A 13,032-nucleotide genomic window follows, 5' to 3' on the forward strand; every position below is an offset into this window, starting at 1 on the left:
AAAAAAAAAAAAAAAAAAAAAAAAAAAAAAAAAAAAAAAAAAAAAAAAAAAAAAAAAAAATACCAGTTTTCTGATATGTATAAATACTCATTGTTTTTGTAAACAAGATAGAATCCTTTTAATAAAATTTATCTCATTTCGGTATTATACTATACCCACTCTCGAGAGGGTATATACCATGCGAAGGAGAGGAGAATAGCTCCTCCCTCTTTCACCAAGACAAGTGCCATTTCAATCTAGATATCTTGCTTCCTGTTGGATTACACAATAAAAATTCTATCTTTTATTTATATATGTATATGAGATAAATATAAGCAAACGAACAAGATAAGTATCCTCTCCCAGAATCTTTTATTTTTACTTTTTAGCCAATAATCTTCATAAATAGTCTGATCTAAGAAATATAATGATGAACACAACCAAGTAACAAACGAGACACCAGAAGCAACCAATTTCCAACTCAAAACAAAATTGAGGAAACTTACTTCCATGACGTCTATAACACCAAGCTCTTTTACACTATTCTGAGGCTCATCTATGAACTTAGTCAACATTTCCTGATATAGTCAAGATAAAAAAATATGTAAAAATAAAGCAGTTGAAATTTAAAAACCAAATGGATGGCAGAGAAGGTGAACTTACAGACTTGATAATGGATATTGAATTTATAGCCATCAAGACAGCATTATTAGCAGATCTCACAGCCTCATCAAGAGTCACCAAGTCCTTTTCAAGTAGTCTATCGGTGTCAATATCTGTGCATGAAAAGAAAGGATAAAGTGGTCACAGTTCTTACCTAATTGAAATTAATATTTCGTGTAGATCACTCTTCTCAAAAGGATATCTATCTATCTATATATATATATATATATATATATATAAAATCGAGCTTTCTACAAGAGAAATGAAATAATATACGAGAGCATACAAAAAAATGTCCCGAAAAAATGGAGTTCGACCCAAACTACAAAAAAGGACTCCAATCCAAGAGTATAAGATCAAGCTCATAATAACAAAAAGACCTTGAGACCGACGTCCACGAAGAGGCATTAAACCTAGACACCTCCTAAACTTCCTCACTCAATCTCTCAATCTCTCTAAAAAAAAATATTATCTCTCTCAAGGCAAATATTCCACAAAATAGCAAAGAAACTAATTTGCCATAAAACTTTGATTCTGCTTAAAGGAAGGATTCGTAAGCACCTCCCCCAACAAAACCCTATCTTTTCTATTCCAAACCCAACAAACACCAAACAATCTTAACAAACGACTCTAAAGGAATTGAGCAAACTAACAATCCCAAAACAAATTATTAAGATCCTCCTCGTGCCTCCTGTGAAGAATGCACCATTGTAAAATCTGCCACGCCACGCAAATGCCTATGGTATTAGCTCTCCCATGTGAACGCAGGAAGAATGTCTTAAAACACGTTCTATGGTATTAGCTCTTCCATGCAAAACAAGCCATGCAAACACCTTAATTTTCTTTAGAAATTTGACCTTCCAGATTGAGGAAAAAGCAAAGACAACGGAGGAGTAGATGAGATATGAAAAAAGGAACAGTAAGAGAATAACCTAGAAAGATCGGGAGACCAAATCCTAACATCCCTTCAACTAAGAATCACATACTAGTCTCAAAGTGTGGTGTCCTGGCAAACAATGCCAGGATCCATGGACATGAAATACCACCTCACATTTTCAATTTAAATGAAGAAAATAAATATTTACGAGTTCAAGTATTTTAAGTTCTCTCACTTAATCATAACTCACCGATTAAGAAGCTTGTATGTTCCTTTAGACTTCCTACCAGATGTTTAACCTGAATTTGATTTGATCATTAGTATATTCAGAAATAATATCTTTTGAAGGGTCAGCAAATTCAGAAACTTCAATAAATATGGAAAATAGAAGAATTCTATAAACCCCAAGATGCATGATTATTACAAGGATTTTTTTAGCATAAGCTGCATGCCATTCACTACCTCATCCTGGCGCCTTTGGCCTTCAAAGCTAAAAGGCTTTAAGACAATTGTTACAGTAAATCCATTTGCAGATCTTACGGTTCTAAGAATATCAACAGCTGCAGAGTAATCCAAGCCATATCCAGCGCTAACCACCTAAAGAAGACAAAAAAAGGGAATTGATGGAATAATTAGATTAAGGATAATATGAATTCCATGAAAACCTACTACAAGATAAGCACAATAATTTGGCCTGTGATAAAAAATGAATAAGCCATTCTAAGATTGCGTAGTTTTCCATTCAACAATTTTCTTAGAAAGCAAATTTTTAATAGTAAAAGCTGAAATGTGCAAAAGAGTCATGTGTGGTAGTTTCAAAACTCTCAAGGCAGTAGATCTCGAAGAGAAGGTAACATAAACTATATTTTCTCGGATTTTCTCCACAGCTCTCTCCATATCTAGGAAATTCTTTTATCTACTCCAGACAGACTTCCAATAATGAAACTCTCCACCATTATGCCTGAAAAGAAGAAAAAAAAATCTCTTCCTCCCTGAGAAAGACACAACAAGGACAGTCCTACAGAAGTTTCTAAAGACCATCAAGAAAAGAGAGCAGAACAAAACAGCCATAATATATTAAAGAATACTCGCACAGGAGCAACCCGTAGATAGATGAGGAGCTTCTCGAGCTCATTTACATACAACATATCAGCTCAAGTAAGCGCATCCTCTAGGGCAGCCTAGCCTGCATATTCTCATTTGTGCTAACCTTCAAAGGATAAGAGACCAAATGCTAACTTGATTTGCCTCCCCCTTTCTGAATATTATTGTAAACATCATTAATATAATATCTAACAAAGCGGGAGACACTGAAAAATAGATTTAAAAGCAATGTCTTAAAAAGGTTAAAGACGGCCTTGAGGCTTTTTCTCTTAAAGAGGCAAAGGCAAGCCTTGGAATGTAAGCCTCAATAGATTTGGGGATGCTGCTACTTGTTTGGGATGTAAATTTGCAAGACTTCACACGTTTTTTGCTTAGGGTTTCCTTTAGGAAAAAAAAAACTTCATGATCGTTTTAGAATTTTGGAACCCAATAATGGTGAAGATGCTGTTGGATGGATGAAAAAAAGAATTACTTTCAAGAGGAGGCAGATTAGCTCTTTGTTATTTGGTCCTTTCTAACCTTCCCTAGTATTACATGTCTTTATTTATCATACCTATGAAAATTGTTCTTGAACTTGAGAGAAAAGATTTTTTTGGGGGAAAGTAAAGGGAAAATTAAAACACTTATTTTTATAAGGAGGAAAATTAACTTAATAGGGTGGCATGTTGCTTCGAAGCCCTTGAAGTGTGGTGGTTTGAATTCGGCATATGTAAGGAAGAAAAACGATGTTTGTCTAGCTTAATGGTAACTGAGGATCAATCAATTAACGCACACCATGAAGAACTTATCATGTAACCCAAACTACAATTTTACATACTTCTTTAGGAAGAATTGTTTAATAATATATTATTCTCCTCGTCTAAAGCACCTAGCTTTATGATACCTCTAAAGATATTGTTTGTAATATTGTTATGTCTAAACTTTACTGGTTGCAAGAAAAAAACCAAAAGAAGATGAAATTGTCATCATAATAGGCAATATAGAGTCAACCTTACATACTAATAATTGATATTCTCCTCCTTTGGAACCCCAAGTGACTCATAATTCATGAAGGAATCATAACAAACCAATTAATGTCTTTGGAGAGAAGAAAGACAAGCAATCAAATTAAGAGCGTTAAGGACTGAAAGCATAATTGTTCTTTTCTATTGAAGAAAGGACTTTTAGGTAAGAAATGTACAAACAAGTATAACAGCCTTCGAACACGATTGTAGGGACAGTGGAACGTCAATCATCCTTGGGTTATAATCTGCAAACATAATCAAAATCAGTAATAGATAATTTATTATTTCTCTTTCACCCACTAAGCCCTGGGTGTGAATATGGAAATACAGTTCAGCAGTAAGAATTAAATGCTGCTACTATTGTGAGGATAGGGTATTGATACAAATGAAGAAAATCAAGCTTCCTACAACAAAATATCATAAAGAAAGAAAGAAAGAAACGAAAAAAATTGATATGTCTAGCATAATCTTTAAATAAGCTAGGATCAAGAACATGATAATAATCTGAATAATGAAATTTCACACGGTTCTCTTTGAGCTCTTGCTCAAATTGAAAATATCATAAGATCAAACCAAAGAGACTTAAGGTAATGTATCATACAAAATATAAGACAGGAATACTTTAAAACAAGAGTGAAAAGAAGCATCTGAATGAATTGTGTGGAGTTTGTAGTACCACACATCCACATATATACGTATATGTGCTTGTATCTTTGTATGTTTGAACCAAATGAAGGATGACTTGAAGAATAATTAGCAGAATCTTTTTAATAAGAAAGGATTTTATTAATATAATGGAATTTTCGAAGGACAGAAGAGGACCCAAAAGGAGTAGGGAAAAACATCTCCAAGGTCAATTATCACATAAATAGTAACTAAGCTTTCCATCTAAGTCATCATGAAAAGGAAATATAGACAGCAACGTCAGATCTAGTCTAAGCTTCTTGCCTCATAAAAAATTCTTCAATTCGGTTCATACCAGATTTATCACAGCAGCGCACAAAAACTATTGACCCAGAGTAGCTTTTTCTAATTCATAAAGCTGTGCCCACAAAATCTTTAGAGGATCGAGGAGGTGACCCAAAATGGAAGTCTGTTCCACAGCATGATATCCAACAGTAACACGACAAGAAAAGCCGATCGGCCCAAACCTATTTGTACTGGATTAAGAATTTCTTTTTAGAGTTCTATCATTCATAATCAGCCTATCCAAGGAAAGCATCTATAAGAAAACTCTACATCTGCAAGGAATTTTCGATCTCCAAAATCTCTTTGTTAAAAATTTAGTGACAGAAAAGGATCTAGTTGGGCCAATTGGTTAATGAGAGAGTTCTTGGAAAACAACCACTCCTTTCATGGCATTATCCTATGCAACCCTCCGCAAAGGAGAGCCTGAAGCCATCCAAACATCACCATCAAGTACTCCCAGTTTACTTTTAAAAATAATTGGTGCTCTCTTTTTCTTTACTTCTCCTTGTCGACCCACTTAAATTTTCGTTCAGTAGAAAAGAAGCTCAATCACAGGATCAACAATATTTCTTTTCTTTATCTATTTTTTATTAACAAGACTCCAAGATTTTATTTTTCAATTTCTAAACAAAATAAGCTAACTGTAGCCATTTGGGCCTTCTTATGTTTGAGAAGACTTCAAGGTGCATATTTAAGATAAACGCAAGTTTCACTCACATTTTGGAATTTCAAGGTGAACTAAATTATTAACTACGTTAGCCTACGCACAAAAGATAACAAACAAATGCTAAATTAAAGCTTCCCAAACTCAAATGCATGTTCTGGTTAAACAGCCTAGCCTGTATGGAAACAGCATAGAATGAAAAACTAAACGCTGAAGGAGTGAAAGAACCTTTTCCAATGAATCTCTGAAGTAGTTGCACTTTTAGAGAATCATGCTTTACGATTTGCCTACAAAAAGCAAAAACAAAAAATAAAAAATGAGATCAATTTCTCCACACAACATCATAACTTCGAATTTTTCAGATTTGAGTTTCATAAGTAGCTAGAAAATGAGATCAGTTTCTCCCCTACAACATATGGCAACAATTCTAAAAGTAAATCAATACTTGCTATCATTGTACAGAATCGAGCACATGGACTTCTTGAAATTACCAAAATCGCAGAGATGAAATCCTGAGAGCCGACTCGAGACAAAAATCAAGTACGGCTTCCTTTCTACTGCCAATGCCAATCACTTCCACGAACTCATAATCATCCCAGAAATCCTTCTCCGTATTGGCCCTTCCAGCAGCATTTGACAAAGAACTGTTCGCTGTAGTACTCAGAAACGGGTAGGAATTCCGATATCCAGCCAACCCCAGAAACATCTTCCTGCGGGGAAAGAAGAGGCTGCGAATTGAGGAACAAGAACAAGGGCATAAGGAGGAACGGAGCAATGGGTGAAAGCCATTGATTACGGGAAGCTCCGTTACGAGTGGCACCATTACTATTACACCGGCTGGCTTATGAGCCAATCGCGACTCAGAAAATGGGATGAAGCTGAATCGTCATGGTGACAGGAACCAGAAAAAATGGAGTGAGCTTCAAATTTTCGCGACCGTGTATTTGGAGAACTGACTCACTGAATCCCAGTCCCAAATCAACTCCATCCCTGAATTTTAATTTCACGTAATTCTTTTATTTTTTGGACAACAATAAATTGATTGAAAAAACGATTATCATAAGAAAGATTTGTTTGGGTTAAATTAAGAATAAAAAAAATACAAATTATCCTTAATCTTGATCTTTAAAAAAATTATTAAAATATTCTTACAAAACCGTTTGTTATTTGTTTCAATTTCAAAATATAGTTAAACTGATTAGGCTGCTAAATGTTTTATAATCTAATCTGGTGTTATCGTGAATTCACAGAATTTGACTTGGGCTTTAAATGACAAATGTGGACGGTTGGATGACTTAAGCTCTCAAGTAAGCGGCTTCAGTATTAGTTTGGTTGGATGAATTGCTTGAAATATGAACTACGCAAGCTTTGTGGCCCTTGTACGTGTCATACCTTGTGATTTTTAATGTATGTTTAATATGTTATTACTATGTGTGTGAGTATGTTGTGCTATGGAATTTGATATGTTATGTTATGTTGTTATTATGAGATATGTCGCGTTATGGAATATCATGTTGACTTGTTACGCCATTGAAAATTGGGCTATGTTATGAAAGTGTTATACACTACGTTATGAGATGACATAAAATGATTATGTCACGTATAAAATGAACAAAGATATAACTTGCATCACAGACACATGCTAAGATTTTAAACTATGGGGACTTCATGCATATTGTATGTTCACGTGCATCAGGATACTTCTCCGTCATAATTAGTATAGATGTGTACAATATGATGTTATGATACAGTATTATGTATACAATGATACTATTGCGCTCCCTTCCGTCCATGGTATACTAGTAGTGTGAGTGTACGTTAGTCGAATGTCATGTTCAGAGATACGTATATTATCTCGCTTGGGGGTCCATATGTGCGTATGTGGGTCGCGTGTAGAGACGTACTACAAATTCGAGACTAAAGTCATGTTATGATAGTTTATGAAATGGTAGGTTTCAAACATGATTGCATGTAATTGCATTTCTTGACTCTCGTTCTAATATATTTTTATGTGAATGCAGGGCTACTCCTCTCAATAATACTCAATAGCCCTCCCCTCGAGCTCTCGAACAACCTTCCCTTAATCGAGACACGACTTTTCTCTAGAGCCCTCAAACAAACAAACAAAGTACATCGTTTGTTCGACACTTGAGTCACCTTTAACTACACCTTCGAGGCTCACAATTTCTTTATTCGATACATGGGGATGGTATTGATGTTGCTAAGTTAAGGGTATAACTCTAATACCATGTTAGGAATCACGACTCTCCACAATTGTATGATATTGTTCACTTTGACCATAAACTCTCATGACTTTGCTTATGATTTCTCCCAAATAGCTTCCTATGAATGGAGAAAGTGATCCATCCTTATAAACCTATGATCATTCTCTTAATTAGATTAGCTAACGTATAACTTCTCCTCTCAATAATCCTCAACAATACGTCTCGATAGATATTGAAAACTTTCTTTATGAATTTATTAATATTTTAATAACTATTTAATTTTTGTCGTTGTTCGGCAATAAAAGATTGACAGATATACACAATATTCATTTAATATTATTACGTGGATCACTAACCAAATCAACGTACCCAGTTTTCAAAGTCCTGAGGGGTCAACGTGGCAAGTGGCCATTGGCCATTAAGGATTAAAGCTAAATTTTCCAATTCTTTTTTATTTTTTTAATACGCAAAAGGAATTGCCAGGTTTTATAAAATACTCGACCGTCCTCAAAATTCTGCCACCTTTGCCTAACATTTAATCCGGTTCAACTCGATTTAATTTTATCTTTTTAAGTCTCTCCAATAATTATTTATTTTTTAAAATTAGGTATATTTATTTATTTATTGTAACAGTAATGACACGAATTGAGTTCATTCACAAGAGTGATCTGAGAATAAGATGACTAAGAAAATTTTAAAAAAATTGAAAGTTATTACTTATACTAATAAGGTGTACTTTTCTTTTCGTTGGCCTGATCATAAAAACACCAAAATGAAGTATGTTTTGTCTGGAGCGATTTTATGTTACGTAATTTCTTGAAAATTTTCTTAGAATACATGTGAATGAGGACAAATCTTGTTGAAAGAAAGTAACTAATGTGTCAGATCTGAATTCTAAATCTTAGACACATATAATTATATATATATATATATATATATGAACAAGAGAACTTTTATATAATTTAAGAAAAAAGAAAGAAAAAACTCGTATGTTTGAGACATTCATTTAAGTGATCTATATATATATATAAACTAAGATTAGGATATAACTAATATGGTTCAAATATATGATGATCTAGTCTAAAACTAGTTGCTATCCAATTAATTAAACACTAGAGTTTGGCTGAATCTTCTTTTGGATCATCTAAGTCAAAGATAATGGGCAGCATCTTCCATCACTAATCTCACACTATTTGCTGGATAGGAGAACAAAATATTCGGAGGGTAAAAATCTCTCCCTAATATACACATTTTAAAATCGTTAGGTTGATAACAATACGTAACGGGTTAAAGCGGACAATATATGTTAACAGTGGTGATAAGATAAAGAATAGTGTATTGTATGATTAATGTTTTTTGGTTCATATCAAGTGGACTTTAACAGTTACAAATGATATTAAAGCTAGGCACCGTGCTAGCGAGGATGTTGGGCACCCAAAAAGGTGGATTGTGAGATCCCAAATCGGTTGTAGCGAGAACGTTGGGAATCCAAGAAGGTGGATTGTGAAATCCCACATACATTAGAGATAAGAATGAATCGTTTCTATTAAAGATATACGTAGCACGCAAAACCCTTCCTTCGGCTCTCTCAACCCTTATATAAACCCTACCCTCCTTGCATTAAACTCACAACACACAAATTCCTCTATCTCTCTCTCTCTCTCTCTCTCTCTCTCTCTCTCTCTCTCTCTCACTCAGCTCTCAAACTATGAAGTTCCTTTCAGCTGCAATTTGCCTGCTCCTCCTCGTTTTTGGCACTGGTTTGTTTGTTTCCTTCAATTTTTTATGTTTTATTTGTTCATGAACTCTTTACCAGTGGTTTTTGGTGCATGATGTGTGGGACAGGCATGGCGCCAATGGTTGCAGAGGCCAGGCTTTGCGAAACTCCGAGCGCCAACTTCAGGGGGCTATGCTTTAGTAACAACAACTGTGGCCATGTGTGCAAGGGAGAGGGGTTTAACGATGGCGCTTGCAGGGGCTTCCGCCTTCGCTGCTTATGCTCAAAGCAGTGTGTTTGATATTTCCTCCACCAACAACATCTTCAACTAATTGTCTATTTACTTTCCTACTTGTATGAATAAAGTGGCCATCCTCTTTGGCCCCTCCTTCCTTCCTTTCTTGTGTTTTCGCTTTAATGTTGCATTGTGTTTTGGAATTTTGGTTTATGCAATAATATGCGTATACCTGGTGGTGTCGTTTATGTTTGAAAGACCTCTCACTTCTATCGTAGGAATAAACATACAATAATCGTGAAACAAGAACCACAAGAATTTACATAAAAAAACTTCAATACAGGAAGAAAAAAACCGACCTACCAAAAAGAAACTCAATATATAAATAAGTGATGTTACTCTTGGATGATGGTATGTTGTATGATTAACACGTGCTCTATGACTTATCTATGTGTTATTACTTGTAATGATGTGATGCTTATGAGCTTTCTAATGATGCACGTACTTCTAATATGTCAATTTATATATGTTATGAGACCATGCTTACATTATGTCCTATGAAACAATTGATGAGTTATGTATGATAAAATAGAATGAACATTATAGAAGTATAATGCGCTTATAACCATGTACCATGATTTGAAAATGTGGGATTTCGTGTATGTTGTATATTACAAGCATGTGTTACTTCTCCAATATATTTTATACAGATGCATACACCATGATATGATATGTGTTCATTTTCTTCCATTAGTTTTCCTGTAGCATGAGCATGCAATAGTCCATAGTCAGACCTAGAGGATATGTATACAAGCTCGTCTAGTGGGTTCATGCATAAACGTGTGATAAGTATTATGCACCTAATCCTATTCCGAAAAAAAAAAAAAAAAAATTCAAGGAAAATCACAAAAAGTAGATTTTACGATGTACCATGATGGTTTATTATCGCATTTACTGTCTCCAACAATGAGATCACTTACCGACCATTTTTTAACACTCAAATATAATTCTACATTTTGTTTTATAGATAAAAACAAGGTCTCCATATATGGATGATGACGTCTGCTGAGGTGGCTATAGAGTCAAGTCGCAATACTTAGATTTTCACATTTAAGTCGTTTTTATGTTAGGATAAATAAAGATGTCATTTTTTTTCTTATTTTCAGCCATATTATTTTTGACGTCATTATTAAATTTTAAATGAATTTATGAACATAGACTCCAATAATATGAATGACAGAAATAACCAAATAAAAGAAAGATATTCGAATTAATAGTATTTTAATTGGTATTTAAATATTGTCGTTGTTGGGCAAATAAGAGATTGATGTATTCAATATTGTGTGGATCACTTGTCACTCGTCAAGTCAATACCTAATTTTCAAAGTCTTATTTTGTTTTATTAAGGAGGGGCCACCGTCACAAGCAGCCATTGGTCTTTTGGATTAAAATTTTATCCCTTCAATATGGTTGCCATTTAGTACCCGATTGACACCCAAGTTGCATTCCGAAACTTATATTGAAACTTGGCTCTCTTGCACTATGAATACTTCTCTCATTATAGAGTATGAATGCGTACATTATGATCTCTATGTACGTCATGATTTTATGTTGACCCCTTTTTCATTGTGGCTCCAATAGCGTGGGTGTGCGGTTCATGTGTGCGTATGTGGGTCTTGTGTTTAGAAGGACTACACATCCAATTTTTGTCCAAACTGAAAAGCAAAGTTGAAAACCATGAAATGTTTTTATGAAAGGATAAGTCCCACCATGATTGCTTGTGCATGCATTTCTCGACCCCAATAGTGTAGTTACCGTCTGCCACATACTCCTCTTATTTTTTAAGTAAAGATAAGACACCCCTATACGGATAACGATATTGCAGTGACGACCATGAGACCGAAGCTAGGGTGATGGCATTTATGTTGTGTTTTTGGTAGCCATTGGGTTAAATTAGGACCATGTTTTATTTTCTTTATTTTATTTAAATTCATGTTATTTATTTTGCACCATATTGTTTTAATGAATTTATTATGAACCAATAAGTCTATGACATCGTTAGGAAATATTTTTATGATTTTTTTCGTACATAATACACATGTCATGTATGCAGTGACGATCTTATTCTTAGTAAAAAGAATAGGAACGCTACACGTCTGAATAAAATACTAATTCTTAACTAAATAAACACATTAAATGACTTCCATTCATAATTCCCTTACATTACAAAATAAAGTATCCAATACACGAAGAGCAAAGTAAAAAAAAAGATGAATAGGGTAATCTCTATTTCGATTTTTGCTTTCGACTTCACTTCTATCACACTAATCTCTTTGCATTAGAGCTCACACAAGTTGAGTCGAGTCAAGTTGTAAATTTTTTTAGATTCAATCTCATTGTTCATGAGTTGGGTCAGTCGAATCGAGTCGCTCACTATCAATTTCAATCTTGTTAAAGAAGGACGAAAATTGTATGAAATTGTCATTGCTATTTAAACTTTGTCATTGTTGGGCGAACCAAGCATATACCATATTCATTTAACATTACGTGGATCACTCATCAATCAATGTTCATAATTTTCAAAGTCTTGTTTTGTTTTGTTTTATTTAAACCTAGATTTTTCCTTTCCTTTTTTATACACAAATTCAATTTCAAAAGGAATTGCCTTAGTTTTTTTTAAAATACTCCACCATTATCAATAATTGATTTTTAATTTAAATACAATTCTATTAAATAAACCAATTAATTTTAAAATATGATAGAACACTAAGTTAAATATAAAAAATCAATTTAAAAACCTTATAATAAAATTATTTTGTATAATTTAACAAAATAAAAACACATATGTTTAATACAAATTCTAAATATATATATATATATATTAGAGAGGTTGAAACAAACTAGCGGTAATTAACTTTAATGATTCATATGGTTGAAATGTATGATGAGTCAGTCTAAAACTAGTTGCTATCAAATTAAGTGAAGAGTAGAATTTTGTTTAATCTTCTTCTCAGCCTTGATTTGCCTTTTGGATGATGTAAGTCAAAGATGATGGGCTCTCTTAATTTTTATATAAACCCTAACCCTCCATGCATTAAACTCAAACCACACAAATTCCTCTCTAAATATGAAGTTCCTTTCAGCTGCAATTTGCCTGCTCCTCCTCATTTTTGGCACTGGTTTGTTTGTTTTTGCTTGTTTCCTTCAATTTTTTATGTCTTGTTTGTTCATTGGACTCTTTACCAGTGGTTTTTGGTGCATGATGTGTGGGACAGGCATGGCGCCAATGGTTGCAGAGGCCAGGCTTTGCGAAACTCCGAGCCACAATTTCAAGGGGCTATGCTTTAGTAGCAACAACTGTGGCCATGTGTGCAAGGGAGAGGGGTTTAACGATGGCGCTTGCAAGGGCTTCCGCCTTCGGTGCATATGCTCAAAGCACTGTGTTTGATATTTCTTCATCAACTATTTGTCTATTTCTAAATGTAGACACTTAAAAACTTGTATGAATAAAGTGGGCATCTTCTTTGGCTCCTCCTTCCTTTCTTTCATGTATTTTTGCTTTAATGTTGTGTAAGCCCTTTAATTACATTGTGTT

General features: G+C 34.1%; 3 protein-coding genes across 3 annotated transcripts in view; 2 read left to right on the forward strand and 1 right to left on the reverse strand.

Annotated features, from left to right (window-relative positions):
* LOC111489118 (protein ACCUMULATION AND REPLICATION OF CHLOROPLASTS 3) overlaps positions 1 to 6,265 on the reverse strand; it is a 16,953-nt gene extending 10,688 nt beyond the window's left edge. Inside the window, exons 1-7 of the mRNA XM_023137169.1 lie at positions 5,752 to 6,265; positions 5,489 to 5,547; positions 3,808 to 3,872; positions 1,982 to 2,116; positions 1,770 to 1,818; positions 643 to 755; positions 486 to 557 (exon numbers count right to left, since the gene is read on the reverse strand). Coding sequence (XP_022992937.1) covers positions 486 to 557; positions 643 to 755; positions 1,770 to 1,818; positions 1,982 to 2,116; positions 3,808 to 3,872; positions 5,489 to 5,547; positions 5,752 to 6,083 — 825 coding nt within the window. The 5' untranslated portion in view covers positions 6,084 to 6,265. The remainder of the gene's footprint in view (positions 1 to 485; positions 558 to 642; positions 756 to 1,769; positions 1,819 to 1,981; positions 2,117 to 3,807; positions 3,873 to 5,488; positions 5,548 to 5,751) is intronic.
* A 2,866-nt stretch (positions 6,266 to 9,131) lies between these two features.
* On the forward strand, positions 9,132 to 9,694 carry LOC111489120 (defensin J1-2-like). Its single transcript, XM_023137171.1, has 2 exons — positions 9,132 to 9,245; positions 9,331 to 9,694. The coding sequence occupies exons 1-2, from the start codon at positions 9,194 to 9,196 to the stop codon at positions 9,501 to 9,503; spliced, it is 225 nt and encodes a 74-aa protein (XP_022992939.1). The 5' UTR covers positions 9,132 to 9,193; the 3' UTR covers positions 9,504 to 9,694.
* A 2,808-nt stretch (positions 9,695 to 12,502) lies between these two features.
* On the forward strand, positions 12,503 to 12,981 carry LOC111489119 (defensin J1-2-like). Its single transcript, XM_023137170.1, has 2 exons — positions 12,503 to 12,616; positions 12,713 to 12,981. The coding sequence occupies exons 1-2, from the start codon at positions 12,565 to 12,567 to the stop codon at positions 12,883 to 12,885; spliced, it is 225 nt and encodes a 74-aa protein (XP_022992938.1). The 5' UTR covers positions 12,503 to 12,564; the 3' UTR covers positions 12,886 to 12,981.
* The last annotated feature ends 51 nt before the right edge of the window (positions 12,982 to 13,032 follow it).

This window comes from Cucurbita maxima, unplaced genomic scaffold (assembly GCF_002738345.1).
Source record: "Cucurbita maxima cultivar Rimu unplaced genomic scaffold, Cmax_1.0 Cma_Scf00014, whole genome shotgun sequence".
Taxonomy (NCBI): domain Eukaryota; kingdom Viridiplantae; phylum Streptophyta; class Magnoliopsida; order Cucurbitales; family Cucurbitaceae; genus Cucurbita; species Cucurbita maxima.